Source organism: Catharus ustulatus, chromosome 2, assembly GCF_009819885.2.
Source record: "Catharus ustulatus isolate bCatUst1 chromosome 2, bCatUst1.pri.v2, whole genome shotgun sequence".
Taxonomy (NCBI): domain Eukaryota; kingdom Metazoa; phylum Chordata; class Aves; order Passeriformes; family Turdidae; genus Catharus; species Catharus ustulatus.
The window spans coordinates 20,878,637-20,894,268 of record NC_046222.1 but is presented as its reverse complement, the minus strand read 5'-3'; the positions used below and the strand labels follow the sequence as shown (position 1 = coordinate 20,894,268).

At 37.5% G+C, this 15,632-nt stretch overlaps 1 protein-coding gene across 1 annotated transcript in view; it reads left to right on the top strand.

Moving 5' to 3' along the window:
* The window catches only part of DCBLD2 (discoidin, CUB and LCCL domain containing 2), a 43,917-nt gene that overhangs the window by 15,503 nt on the left and 12,782 nt on the right, over window positions 1–15,632 (top strand). The window contains exons 2-9 of the mRNA XM_033051843.2: window positions 2,047–2,274; window positions 4,598–4,735; window positions 6,810–6,861; window positions 8,191–8,263; window positions 10,499–10,632; window positions 11,285–11,325; window positions 13,432–13,647; window positions 15,165–15,289. Coding sequence (XP_032907734.1) covers window positions 2,047–2,274; window positions 4,598–4,735; window positions 6,810–6,861; window positions 8,191–8,263; window positions 10,499–10,632; window positions 11,285–11,325; window positions 13,432–13,647; window positions 15,165–15,289 — 1,007 coding nt within the window. The remainder of the gene's footprint in view (window positions 1–2,046; window positions 2,275–4,597; window positions 4,736–6,809; window positions 6,862–8,190; window positions 8,264–10,498; window positions 10,633–11,284; window positions 11,326–13,431; window positions 13,648–15,164; window positions 15,290–15,632) is intronic.

Below are 15,632 nucleotides of genomic sequence, written 5' to 3'. Positions count from 1 at the left end.
TTGCAGTAACATGCCTGTTGAAATGAGAAATAATTGACTTCTGAGCATTATAGTTCATGCAGGGATCTTTATTTTCCTTAAAATGCACACAGAACAGTGCATCTTCCCATACAGGTGAATGCTGTATGATTTCACATTCAAAAGACCACGGTGTCAGTGTATGTGCAGAGTATTTTCAATGTGTGAGTGAATAAGCAGTTGCTTACCCCATCACAGGGCAGGAAAAGCACTGGTTAGTGGCCGATTGATTTTGTTTAGGACATAACCTAAAACTGACTGCTGCTTATTTTTATATCTGCAATATAAAGAGTTTTGAAATGCTAACTCCATGTATCACCGTGAATATATTTGTTGTTCTTGTTAATACAATAAATTCCATGCATTTTGTAATGTGTGTGAGTATTTGGTTGTGAGAAGCCATTTGACTAGAACAGGAATCCTTTATTGTTAACTGTTAACATATTAAGGCTAATCAGAAATCTGACATTTGAATGCTTAGTAGCTACTAAACCAAGGCCATACAGGTTCTGCATAATAAAGCTTTCACTTTTCTTAGGTTTATAACATGCCTTCTGAAAGAAACCAGGATTATAATGATACATAAAATGTGCAGTTTAAGTTACTTACCTCTTTGTAATGTTGAACAATGGTGTCTTGTGTTAGAAAAACTCAAGTAATTTATCAGATGTCATCCAAATGGAAATAATACTTGCCATGGGATAGAACAAAGTGTTTTAATGCATTAATGAAAACATGACTGAAGAACAGCTTCACAAATATGAGTTTTTATTTTACTAAGCAGATATTCCAGTTAACTTTTCCAAGGATGTATCATTTTCATTCCAGACTGCTAGCAAGATAAACAGCTGCAGTTTGCATCTGCATCTGTTTATATTTCTGTGTATACTAGCACTACTTTAGCTTTTATAACATTCAGCTATCTTTAATGGGCTCAGATTATAAGGAGAATAATTTTTCTTAGCAGAAATTAGATGTGTTTGCAAACAGATTAATCAGACCTAGTTAATTTGATCACAGGGGTTTGTTTTTTCTACATCACTTCAGTGCATTGGACTTACTTTTCCACTAAGTCTTGTATGTAATACATTTAAGAATTTTGAAATTTAGTTAAAATTCTTAAGTATGTATACAGTTTTTGTACCTAAAGCTCAGCTTACTGTTTCATATTTAGTAGAGAAGCTACACATATTATTGTGTAATATGAAGTTCTTTTAGCTGTCAAAACAAATTTCTGTCAATAGGACTCATGGTGATCATTGTGAATGTTGCTCTAAGAACATTCACATTCCTAAACCAGCACAGAAATACACCTTTTGTGCTACATTCTGGGGGAAATGCATGTCTAACTGTTGAGTAATTGAATTTATCAGTTTGGTTTTTATAATTTAATATTGACAATACATAATTTGTGCTATTGTTTTCCATTTGTTAAACAAAGTACTGTTATTGCTGTTTAATACTCAAATGTTAGGTAGAAGGCTCCAGATTGGACTCACAGCAAATTCCAAAAAATTGAGTCTATTCTCCAAATAAGAGTGAATGGCAGCATTAAAATAGTGGTACAGTAGAAAACAACATATTAGCAGTTTGATGATGGTCATTTAATACACTGTATTTTATTTGCCGTCCATTTGCTTTCTACTTCTTTTTCATTATGTTGTGAGTATGGTAGCTCAGTAAAGCCTATGTGCTCTTGTTTTATCATCAGGTTTCTCTGTCCTTTTCAGCACCTGTTTCCTTCTGTACTGAGGTGTTGAGGAAATATGAATTAGCAGGGATGCTTCCTGTACTGTCCATGCTGTTTTTAAGTCATTATGGATCAGTTTCCATCTCATTGAGGAAGTTGTAACAGCTCTCTGGTCAACTGTGATGATAAGCAAAGCAAAAGGCAATGGTGGTTGAATGGTATTTTGTCACCGTTGCTGTGTTATTTGCATGTGAGTGCAAATGGAGTGTGGTTGGTATGGTGTGATGTGAGGCTTGGAAGAGAAACGTGGGAGCTGATTTCTTTCTGTTCTTTCCTAGGTGACGGGTGTGGACACACTGTGCTGGGCCCTGAGAGTGGCACCCTGGCCTCCATCAACTACCCCCGGACCTCTCCCAATAGCACCGTGTGCGAGTGGGAAATCCGGGTGAAGCCTGGCCAGCGCGTGCAGCTCAAGTTCGGTGATTTTGATATTGATGACTCAGATTCCTGTCATTCCAGTTACCTGAGAGTTCATAATGGCATTGGCCCCAACAGGACGGAGATAGGTAGGAGCTTTAATTATTACTATTTGAGAACTGTTGTCTTGTGTAGAACTGGAATGTACTGGTGGTATTTTTGCTACTTTTTAACAACAGTCGTATGCTAAATGCATCACAGATCCTGTAATAATCTTTGAGATTCTCAATACAATGTGGGGTTTTTTACTCTGACATTTCCTAGTAGCTTGCAGAGTTCTTGTAAGCAGTGAAGAGGGAACTGTAAGACTAGAAGCATGTTCATTTAAAAAATAAAAAAGGAGTAAATATATATCTATATATATATCTTACCTGAAATACCTTTCTTTTCATATAGATTCACTCTTATTTGAGCTGTTCATCTTGGTGGTGTTAAAGGATGGCAGGCTTCAAAAGGTGTATAATCCAAATATCCTCCATCCTCTAATAATGTTAGTTTTTGTTCTCTTCAGGAGAATTTCATGATTGGAAGTCAGTGCTTTTTTCAAATAGTAGTGTGATGTTATCATCTACATGAAGGTACATGTAGAGTGTTCAGACTCTTATGGTTACTTTGCATAAAACTCAAAATGAATTGTCATTCTTCCTTTTCTAAAACTAGCTGTTATTATGCAGGTGAACTTTATTTTCTTTCCTATAGCTTTAATTTGGAGAGAGAAAAATATTTACTTCACTGAAACTTGTTTTTGTGCAATTCAAGTGCTGATCCTGATAAATTGAGTCTTTTCCTAAAGAGGCTAGTGGAGTATTAGGTTTATTAACTCTCTTTTCCAACTGTTACCTAGGTAAGTGTGTGTGAAAATAAGTATGTGCTTGGAGCTGTTGAGCCAGACTTGGTCTAAAATAGGAAACACTGAATACCTTAAATGGCAAGGAACGTCAAGTTCTGATAAGTCTATTACTCACTTTTACAAGGGACTTAATGGGTTTGAGTAAATTCCTGCTTCGTTTCCCTTGCTTTTCAGCTGTGGCCTGCTGGTGTAGCAGCACAGTATGTTGAGGAAATGTGTGTGTTCTGCTCTTAAATCAATTGAATCACAGACAAGTCATAGACAAACAGTGATGTTACCAGTAGCAAATACAGATGAGGCAGGGTTTGGATTTTTTTTCACATTTGAAGCATCAGACACTGGAGACATTACAGACTGACTTGAAATTTTCTTGGGAGAAATCTGGACTTAGATCTTAAGTTTTTCCATTCAAGACTACTGACATAGTCTAACATTAAAATGCTTGTTTTACATAAAATCTGAAATTCAGTCATACCTTTTTAACCCAAAATTATTTAAAAGTTGGCTGGTTAGATTAAAAACTAAATTGTTAGTGGGTTCATTGATAAAGGGAGAGGGTTTCTAATGGAGCTTTTAAGGGCTAGTGTTTATTCCAAGTTGAGTATCACAAAATCAAAAGAAGATTCAAATGGTCAGTGTTAGGTTTGTTTCTAGTGTAAGTAAGATCTAGAGGAGTTTGTAAAATTTCAATATAGTTAAATCACCGTGCATCTGCAGAGATGTACTTATTTAAGAGATGGGAATTCCCTCTCCTTCTGTACTGTTGCTGTACAAAAGCACCTGGAATCCTTTGATGCGTAAGTATGGACAAAATACCAATATTACATCTTCTGCACATACAGCTGACAGAGGTATTACTGCAGTCATGCTTTGTCCATTCCTAGTGCTTGCTTCCTAAAAGAGTGACAGAAATCAGGGAAGAGGCCAGGGGAGAATTAGAAAAATTATGTATAGTCTTGAAAGTATGCGTTGCCTTCACTCTATGATTTGTCAAAGGCTGAATGTCCATAGGGCAAGCAACACTGAAGAGTTTATCCAAGCTGGATTTAAATGGCTTGCACTGTGTATTTGCCTGGAGAAGGGGATAAATGGTGTTTTGAGAGGAGTCTCATGATGGTCACTCATGTAAAAAGATCCAGTGGCAGAAAACAAAACTTTAAAAAAAACTTCTCTGGCTGTTATTAGAGGATAACCCTTGCTTTGTTAGAAAAAAAACTGAGTAAGGAACATCTAGAAAGCTCTGAATAATGATAGGAATTTGTATTTTAACTTTTAAAAATTTTAAAATTTTTATTAGTGTTTGGGAGTGCAGTTCACTTTTAAAAGCAAATTGACATAATATCTATTTTGTATTATATTTTTTAAGAACTATTCCTGCAGGACCGTGTGCTTTAAATGGTCACTAAGCACATTATTTAGTGTCACGTTCACATATTTACTTCTGAATATACACCAGAAGTAATGTGGGCCTGCACTGCAGATGAAATAATAGGCTGGGAATTGAATAAGGTGCTTATTATATTGTTGTTTTGGGTCAATATTTGTTCTCCTTCTCAACACAGGAAAATACTGTGGATTTGGCTTTCAAATGGATGGTTTAATTACTTCAAAAAGTAATGAAGTCACAGTACAGTTCATGAGTGGAATTCACACTTCTGGACGTGGATTTCTTGCAGCTTATTCAACCACTGACAAATCAGGTATATTTTTAATTATTTGGTAATTTTTCTCTGCTGGCAGATTTAGAGCTATCCACTAAAAACACAGAAGCAATTCATTTGTTCTGACATTCCTAAAAATTTAGTACAGTAATTTCACGATTATAAGCCGCACTTCCGGGTGTCGGCAGCTTTTCGTTCTTTGTCCATATATAAGCTGCACCTGATTATAAGCTGCACGTTACAATACAGAGTGTGATAAAAGGTATCTATTCTATCACCATCTGTTGAGGGTGGGGGCAGTGATCCTTGTCTCTGTGCGAGATATTCCACTGATGGGCCATCCATTGAAAACAGGCAGAGCATTGTTCTTTATCTTTTCACAACCCACCCTTCCTCCAGAGAGTCATTTTCTGCTAATGTCCCATTGAGTTCCACTGTGTGACTGATAAAATTACTGCATCCCATTGGAAGTTGCTCCAGCCAGGGGGAAGAGCCCAACATTACTTCCCAAAATAAAAACAGAGGTTTTGGGAGACTAAGGTAGCCCCTTTCTCCACTGGACTCCAGAGGAAAACTGGATTTCTCCACATCACCACTGGACCTCCAGATGGAAACTGCACCTTCTATAGAAGCGCTGCTTCAACTGAATCACATCTGTCACTTCAAAAGGCCTACAGACACCGTTTAATGGGACTGCTGCCAACACCCTGCCTGACGGGGTGTCAGGTTGTACTCTGACTTTGTCAGGGTTTGGAGTTTGTTTCTTTGCAGTACTGTATTTCTATTTTAATTTCCCTAGTAAAGAACTGTTATTCCTAATTCCCATATCTTTGCCTGAAAGCCCCTTGATTTCAAAATCATAATAATTTGGAGGGAGGGGGTTTACATTCTCCATTTCAAAGAGAAGCTCCTGCCTTTCTCAGCAGACACCTGTCCTCCAGACTAAAACAGCAACTTTTCGTTCTTTGTCCGTATATAAGCCGCACCTGATTATAAGCCGCCCTTTTGGGTTCAGACCAAAATTTTAGTCAAAATGGTGCGGTTTATAGTCTTTAAATTACTGTATACTTTTTTTGATACTTCTCTGTAGGAAATTCGACTGCCTACATAAAAGTTGCTGTAATTTTAAAGAAAGAGTATAAAAGCTCTGCTTTAGTAGCAGAGTAAAACTGTCAGTAAATGAAAAAAAACTGCTTCAGATTCAGGACAAAATGTATTTTTTCAAGCAGTACTCAAGGTGGCAGATAGCTAACAAGTTTTCTTATCAAATTGTATGTATTTTATGCAGACTAAGCTTATGGAAATTTTTATTTCAGTAGCAGCACCTTGTACTCCCTTAGCTATTTAATGACATAATCTACTGATTATTTTTTTGTCTGTCTTGTTTTTTTTTCCCCCTGGGTTTGATTCTTTTAAGCTTCTAAAGAGGTTGCTGTATTTTACATCTCTATCCACTCATTGTAAAGGTGAGTGGTACATGTGGTCCTCAAAGAAATGAAGGAGCCGGCAGCAACTGCCTCAGTAGGCAAAAACCCTATTTGGAAGTTCTTCTAAAAAGAGCAAATAAAGAGTTTCAAGTTTTAATTTTGTAAGGCTTTTGATGCTTTCCTCTCTGTTTTGGACTGTATATGTTGATACACAGCAGACAAAAACGTGAAAATTTGTGGCATCAGTTATGAATGCCAACAACACAGCATTCTAACATTTGTTCTCTCTGGGTGCTTGCATTCAGCACTGCAGAACCATTAAATGATGAAAACACAGACCTCTTTAGCTTACTAATTTAATTTTATGAAAAGAGCATATGTTTCTGTATCTGATTTATCTCTGAAATATAGCTATAAATTAAAATTAGGTTGCACAGAAAATGAATTTTAGAGTATTATCTTGTGCCATAGTCTCAGTAGAATTTCCTAATTACTCAGACAAATTAGCAAGGTTCTACTGTAATACAAAATCTGTTGCAAGAAAATTTAGTAGAATGCGATTTGTTTTGTTCTGAGACTTTTGATTAAACCTCAGAGGCTCAAATGTATGTATTCATGCACTTTAAAAAGCATGTTCAAGCTTGTTGTCTTTACCATCTTCTTGACCTAACATTTTTTTTTTCCAGACTTAATTACCTGTTTAGACAATGCAAGTCACTTTTCCGAACCAGAATTCAAGTAAGACTGATTTTTACCTGTTTCCCTCCCAGTCTCTTCAATGAAGTGATTTTAATATTTCTACTTTGATTTGTTACATGAATCTGATGCAGCTTGAAAACTGGCCATGCAGAGAACTTGAGACATGAACTAATTAGGCTTAGAGCTGAAGAATTTTGACATTGGCACTCCTGCTTCCTCCTCCTGTTTTACCCATTTGTGTTATTTACATGCAGTATACAGTAGAACCTCGTTAATTTGCACTAACACATAGGAGCTAATATCTCCATAGAAAGAATATTGCTTTTATAAATAAATTATAGCAGGTACACAACTTAATTATTGAAATTAGTATTAAAGTTACCTGAGGAGCGCTAAATGATGAAATGTATTAGAAATTACAAACCCATTTCACAGTTTGGTGCTCATTAATGAGGTTCTGTGGAGACATAGAACTCTGTACATTCTGAAGGGGAAAATGTATCATTTCCCTGTTGTCTCCTTCCCCGTTTCCATCTAAAGCAAGGACAATGTTTAAAACTGCAAACTGTTGTGAAGTGTCTGAGAACTTAAGCCATGGCAACACGAAACATTTGAAAGTGCTATCTTTGTGTTTTTCCTGCATTTTCCCAGGTTCCAAAATAGGGCTCTAGTTGTAGTTTCTGTCCCTAGTCAACACGTGACAAAGTCCCTGAATCCCCCTGGTTTCATAGAACCTACAGAGTTGCTTCAGCTGTTGTTGAACTGTGGTGAAAATGTTGATGAGTTTACTCTACTTTGCTTTTAGATCTTGAAGATGTAATAATTTTCATGTGTGCAGTATGAAATGGCCCTGGAACATGAGCACAGGCTTGCTCCAGAGATGCTGGTGTCTTACCTCTTGCTTTTTATGAACTAGTGGTAATTTGGCCAGTTTTTTATGATCAAAACATTGCCAAAAGCTGTTACAAACTAGCGTTATTTTCAGATGTTTTATTTAAGGGTGGAAAACAATAGGTATGCAGGTCTCTAGTTCATAAAATTCATTAATATAATTACTTATATGACCTTGAATTTACAGTAGCCATGTGGTATTTGTATTATAATATGCTGGCTTTATTTGTTCATCATATTGAGACTGTAACTGTAATTTCAGCTGAGACTTGTTTTAAAACCTTTTTTAATGTCTGTTCTCCTGTTCTGTACTTGTGAGTATTTTTGATCTGATTTTATAGGTCTTCAGTTAGGAGGTATCCTTACACAGTGATACATGAATAGCAGTATTGTAAATCAAAAACATAACTTTTTTTATAACAGTAAGAGAGTTGTAGGTGCATGCATATCCTGACTTGATATTTTGTTCTCTTTCAGTAAGTATTGTCCAGCTGGATGTGTGATTCCTTTTGCTGATATTTCAGGCACTATCCCTCATGGATACAGAGATGTAAGTAAAAATACTACAGACTCAAGTGAATTTTGGTAAAACACATGATGGATGATACAAGTCAGTTGTATGTAGTTGTTGACATTAGTTGTACTTCCTGGATGCTGGGATTTGTGCCTCCCAAAAATGAATAACATGGTACTCATTTTTTAGCCCTGGTGCTAAAGGGCGGGTGCTTCAGATGTTGCCATCTCCAAGAAATGGAGTAGTGCAGTGGAGTCTCCAATACTTTTCTGGGTCTGCAGAGAAGGGTGGAGCAATCAGAAGAGATGGGTTTTTTTCTACTTCCTGTTTTCTTTTGGTTGGTTTTCTCAGGCTGGGAAATTGAGATTTATAAAGAAAGAGCCAGCTATTTTAATGATGTCCTCTTGTTTTTGACGCTGTAATGCCTTTTTCAGCTGTCTTAATGGTTATCCTAATTTTTGTTACACTTGAGAGATGAAATACAGGTTATGCTCAGAAGTTATAAAATAGTTTGCAAAACGAAGTAGATACTGTAACAGTTGTTCTATAAATTGGTAATGAACCTCTTTAATAATGTACTGTTTACTTAAAACACTGCAAAACCCTCTACAGTATTTTTCTAATGTAAACCTTTGCAGGTCAATTAATGAACTTGCCATAGGCTGGGAGGATGTTTGCTTTATTTTTAAGTGATTATAATTTTGCTAGTAGTCCGCTAAAAATTATATTAAATCTCTGGTTCTTATCTTAAAATGCTCTTTTAATAAGCCTTTACCTCTATCACAGAGGTAAGACAATGTAAAAATGTTAGTAACCAAAGATTTTAGTATTAAATACAAACTTAAAATGTGCCTGTCTGGGTTTTTTTCCCCAAATATTTGTAAATCCCAGGCTACTTTCGTAAACAATCACCCCAAGGTAAAAGTGTTACCACAATGTGTAACTATGTTAGGTGTTCTGGTCCACAGTGAGTCCTCACTAAATGTCTCCAAAGTAATCTTTAAAGGTAGTAACAAGATGAAGTTGATTCTCTGCCTCACAAGTTTACAGCATCTGTAGGAGTTCTGCTTGTTGGGAGTTTTTTGCCAAAATCTGGAATAATTGTTTTCTATGGAGGAAATGGAAGCCTTTTCCTAAGGAAACTTAAGGAAATAAATGCCCAGTGACTTTCTTTTTGTATGCTTCATCGCTCAAAAAAGGCAGAGAATTTCCCAGAAGTCAGGCTGTGTGGAAAGAAATGAAATTGTCCAGCACTTTAAACCAAGTTTCAGATTGAAGTTCTCATGCATCTCTTTCAAATGTACAGGAACTGTTTGCTGCTTTAAAAAAATACGCAAAATCTTGATTCTGTTCTGTATGACCGTAATGTTCAGAGTCCATGAGGGCTCAGAGCTCTCACTGCTGACATCTGGTGAGAGGGAGGAGAGAGCTGCAACTGCTACAGAATCCCATGCTCTTAATTTAATGGAAAGGGGAGCTGTGTTAGTCCCAGACCTGTTGGATGTGAGTTTACTCTCTGCAAGCCTGACAGACTTGGTGTGATGAGTGCTGCTCACTGTGGCACCTCTAGTCTGCAAGCCAGGAAAGTGTCACTCTGACATTTGTTAGTAGATACTGGCGTCCAAGGAGAGAAGGGAAGAACATGATACCCTGCAAAAGCATTTTTTTTTACTGATCTCCACTGACTTTTACAAAAAGGTAATTGACTTGTTTAGGATGGGTTGTATGCATGTATCACTGTGGCATTATGTGGATCAGAGTGGTGGATGGTTAAACCATATTTAACCACAAGTTATGATAAAAAAATACAACCTCTTAGCTAAAAGCTACAAAATCTGCAGTGCATCACCCCTTAATTGAGAAAATAGACAAACATATTATAAATGTACTTTCTATTAATAAGTTTTCTATGTATTTACATCTTCTGTTGCCTAATATAATTTATTATAGGCTGAGTCTGGCTGTCTGGCTTTTTCAGACTGATTCACCTTGGTGTTGGTATGATGTTATTTAATTACAACAGTTACATTCTAAATACATCTGGGTGAGGACACAATGAAATGTAGGGCCTTCTTATTTTTTTTTTATAAATTCTATAATAATTTAAGATGAATGGTTTCTAAACAACCAAGGTAATAGTTAACTAAGGATGGTATTTTAATGCCATAATAACAACGACTAACAGGACAGTGTACCATTTACAATATATGGTGTGGTGTTTAACGTCTTCACTTAGTAGTATGAAATTTTTCTTTCACTCCCTTCTTCAAGTCATCATCACTTTGTATGGCTGGTGTTCATGCAGGCGTCGTGTCAAATACGCTGGGTGGTCAAATTGATGTTGTAATCAGCAAGGGCATTCCATACTATGAAGGCTCCTTGGCTAACAATGTCACCTCAAAAGTGTAAGTGTATTTCCTGTGATTTCCTTATCTTTAGCACCTTAGGTCTTGGTAGTGTCCTATTGCAGGATTAATTTCAGCTCATGGAGCTATGTGTTCCCCAGACAGGTTCTCTTCTCTAAGTTTCTCACGCTTTTGCTGTAGTGCAATTGTTTTACCAAATATCTTTAATCTCTAGACCAAAAATTTTTTATTTTCCAAATTCTGCAAGCAGTTTTTGCCTTCTTGGCCATAAATTCCTACTGGTCAGTAGAAAAACAGTAATTTAATGGCAGCTTTTCAGTTTCAGGGAAAGAGTGTAGCTTGTCATTGTATCTCAAGTCCTACAAATGAAAGCAATCACAGGGGACTGACTTGCGTTACTAAGATTAGCTTAATTTGAAAAGAAAGCTTCTTAATGAAGTCTTGTATTTTGCTAGGTTGATGCTTGTTTGAAAGTCTTTAACACAGTATCTCTGGATTTGAGAACATGTTTGTACTGAAAGTGCTGCAACTTGCTGGCAGGATGTGTTAATTGTTAAGTGCTTGTTCAGGCATATGTAAAGAATGGCAAGCAGTCAGTGGCAAGCAGTGAGACAAGAAAAATAAATTGAAGACAGTTTGTTTCAATTTTTCTCACTGAATACTGCGAAACATCATCTTTTGTTCTCTGCAGGGGACCCTTATCTACAAGTCTCTTCACCTTTAAGACAAGTGGTAAGCGTCATCACATGTATTACCTGTTACTACTTTCATACAAACTTTGTGACTAGAAATAAGCATGCAGGTACCAGATTTCTTAATTTTTGTCCTCATCTATGAGACCTTTTTTAGTGCATTCCTCAATAATGTATATTTTTTAACTGTTTTACTATCTCAATTTGATAAATAATCATCACTTCATTTATAGGTACAGTTGATGTTTCAAGTAAGCCTTGCTTATCTGCAGAAAGATTTTTTTCCAGCTAATTAAATAAATCAGCTGTCGTTTTCTAAGTGGAAACTATTTTTTTTGTAAGTCACTTTAAATGCCATCTTTGAGTGGATGTTGGAAATACTGTGAAGACAGTGGCCTTTCCTTAGTCTCTTTAACTGTTTTAATAACAAAGTAAAAACCATAAAGCCATCACGTCTGTTTGTCATAAAGATAAAATTAAGAAAGGGGAGGGAATCATGCACATACTTCTCAAAAGTAAACAAATACTTCTCCTAATACATAAATAAAAGGCAGAGTGAATGGAGATATAAAGACAGGAATCTGATGGGCAGGAGTGTTTGGTGATGGAAATATATAAATAAGCAAAAATTAGAAAATACAGTGCACATAATATTAAAATTATTTCTCTCTCAGACATCTGCAAGAACTGAGAGAAGGAATTGCATGTCTAGTGTCCTTATGCATAAAGAATATTAAGCACAGTGATCCAGGCAGGGTTTGATAAGTTTTTTTTTTTGTCTTTCAGAATGTGATCTGATAGTGTGTATGAAAGTAATTAAATGGCCTGGAAATTGGAAGAGATAGGACAAAATGCTGATCTAGACCTTGTGGATTTCAGTGACATGTGAGAAATCATTAAATAAGCTAGAGACAAGATGCAGGTGTAGATTAAAATGTCTGTAGTTGGGTTGCCTAGGAGTTAAGTGAGGAAAAAAAACTAGTATGCTCAAATGAGGTTTATGAGACTGTGGTGAAAATCCTACTATGTTCCTGCTGTTGTAGTTGGTTTCTTGACTTGGTTTGAAATAGAGGAGTGTGTTATTAATGCTAGAGGTGTGGTCAGTGCAGAGGAAGATGAGACTACTTGTACAGGAAGAACTACCTGACTTTGAGACTCGATAGAAAATACCTGAAACATCACAGAGCAAAGAGTGGAAAGTAGCAGGTATTTAGAGACTGAGGCATTTCTGTTTCAGTGTGGCAGCATATTAGATGGAAAATGACAGATGAGAGAAAGGATTCCCTTAGTGAAGTGATCCTGTGCTGTGGCAGGTGACGTACATCCAGCAGAGACAACCATCTCACAAGATATGGGCAAGAGTTTCTCTGGGATCCAGTCACATATGGGCTCTGCCACCTGTGCCTCTCTTGAGGGATGAATGCCCACCTGGATGGAGAGGGAGGCTGCAGGGAGAGGGGGAGTCACAGGAGAAGGGAAGCTAGGTTGGGTTCAGCCTGCCTTACTAAAGGTGAAGATTGCTCTCTGCTGATACTTCTGAGAACTATGCATGTGAGAGGAGAAAACTGTTGGTATTACAGAACAAGAAATTTAGCCCTGAGTTTGGGAGATGTTTTTCAGCCACCAGCAGAAGGCTACATGGGAAGAAATATCTGGCAAGAATGGTGACCAGAAAAATTTAACTAATTTCAGGGATGTGTTTGAGCTGAAGGCCAGGGTTATGACATGAGTTCCTACATGCTTTGGTTTTGTTCAAATTAACAGTGTGATGCTAGGGTTGGTTCAAAAAAAGGAAACAAACAGAAAAAAAGGAACAAATAAACCAGTAATTTTTTCCCATTCCAGCATCAATCATAGATACTCTTAGACCATGAAGGTTCCCCAATGTTTCTCATTGAGTGCTCTGTGTGAGTGGTGACTGGGAAAATATCCACACTGCTCTTGGAACAGGCACAAATCATGGCATTCTCGTGACCTGTTTGGTTCTAGCATCCCTGTTAGAATCTAGGCAGAAGACAGTGTGTTTTGTTGGTATTGTTATGGAATAAATTTTCGATGGCAGTTTAATATTTGCATGTTAAATCTTAAAATCCAAGCAGCGTAACTTCAGTTCTCATTTTCAATCCTCACCTTTTCTGTTTTTCAGGTTGTTATGGGACACTGGGGATGGAATCTGGGGTGATTCCTGATTCCCACATCACATCATCATCTATTCTTGAGTGGCCTAACCAGTCAGGACAAGTAAACATTTGGAAACCTGAGAACGCCAGACTAAAAAGGATTGGACCTCCTTGGGCTGCTTTTATCAGTGATGAAAATCAGTGGTTGCAGATTGACTTGAATAAAGAAAAGAAAGTAACCGGTAAGTGAATCTGATGTGGCTTCTCAGCAGCATTCAAAATTTTTGGTTACTCACATCGTTTTTTCCAGTGCTGGGCCTTAGATAAAGCTCAGGTGGCACTCAATTATTTATTTCCATATCCTAGCTAATACACTGAGGAGCCTGGAGCTGAAGAAGTGTAGTTTTGTAGTGGAAGACATCTCTTCCATCAGAATTTTTTGAAGAGTTTCCTGTGTTTTCATTGGATCCTTGATGCTTCCTATTTCTTTCTCATTGTCTCCTTGGAGGTGCAGATCAAAATCCAGTCAGCTCAGCTCACTGTACCTCTGACACGGATGTACTGACTTGTGTTCCTAGATTTTCCCTAGTGCCTGTTATGGCCACAGTGAATCCTACAGCAGGGAAAGGAGCATTTCCAGTGTACTGTGAGGAATCAGCAAATACAGGACAACAGCTGGCAGCCTCCCCTTCACCTTGCCTCAAGTGGGGCTTGGGCCCACAGTCTCTGCTGGGCCTTACTTCAGCAAACAGGCCAAGTGTGAGCTTAACCAGTCAGGCTCTGGATTTGGCCCTGTTCCTTCACAGGGGTGATTTTAGCAGCTGTGTTGATTTGGAGACACAGCTGGAGGTGCTGTTTCCCAGGCTGCTCTGGATGGTTTGTTTTCTGTTCTGAGTTGAGCATCCAGCTCATGGTTATGAATTCCCATTGACCACAGCATTGCCCATTCCAAGTCGTGAGGCACTGAGGCGTTGGTGTTTTGGATTTAATCTCCAGGGTAGCTGGGCAGCTGGTGTACACAATGTTAGTGTTTTCTGATTTAATCATTCAGAGGAGATTTACTGTTGTTAATGGGCATGTTTGTCATCTGATGTAAATCAAAACTAAATTGGATTTAGGTGGAGTGCTTCATAGAGTCTGGGGCTGTAAGTTTATTGTGAAACATGTTCCGGTGATCAGTTTGCCTTTGTTTCTTTCCAAATTGCCTGAGTCGGTCTCTGTAACCTCAGCTGCACACCCTGTTATCAGCAGCATGGCTTGCAGTCATTAAGCAACTTGGATTTACCAGTGACCCTTGTTATTACCTCCCTGGGGAGCGTTTGGATTTTGCATTACTCCTCTAATTCCTGTGCTAATAAGCTTTTCCAAAACAGCTTTCCTGTGTGAGTTTTGCTGCAGGGTCAGCTGTAGGAAGCTGCAGTTCTTTCAGTGGCTCCTTTAGGTTGGCAGTACAAGAGCAGGGAAGAGCTGTGTCAGCAGCTGGAAACAGGAGTGGGCTGTGGTCAAATGAAGGGGCTGCTTCCATCAGGAAACAGGGGGTAAGGCCTTAGCAAGGTTATATCGTGAAAATTAAAATACAGAGTAAGTAAAATGAGTTTACTAAGTTCAGTCACTGTTCAGGCACTTTGAATAAATTTCATTAAGTTGACTGGACCAGTGAAGACTCTCCACTATGCAGCTCTGGGTACAAAAACTGATCTGTTAATTTTATCAAGCGGCACCAGTTTTTTGTTCTAACCGAGCACCTGAATTTTCACAGGTATTATAACTACTGGATCAACTTTAGCAGAGCACTACTATTATGTCTCAGCCTACAGAATTTTATACAGTGATGATGCACAGAAATGGACAGTGTACAGAGAACCTGGCATGGGTAAAGATAAGGTAAAAAAACCCATATACTTTCTAGGTATGTTCTATGGAGATTTCACAATTGTAATTACAAGTCATTTTGGTATGGTGAGCAATCATTAAATAACTTTAATTTTCAGTGTTATTTTGAATTGTAAACAGCAGGTAAACAGAAGAAAATATGACAATATGCGAATACATAAGGATTTGAACAGTTCTAAAATTCAGATGTTGTTTTTATTACTATTTGAGTGGGAATATTCAATACAAGAAACTTCTGTTGCCAGTGGTAGGCTGTCTAGTAGTGCATCTTTTGAAAAATAATTGTTTCTTTTAAAATAGGTTATATGTTTTAAAATTAAGCTTTACTTTCTTA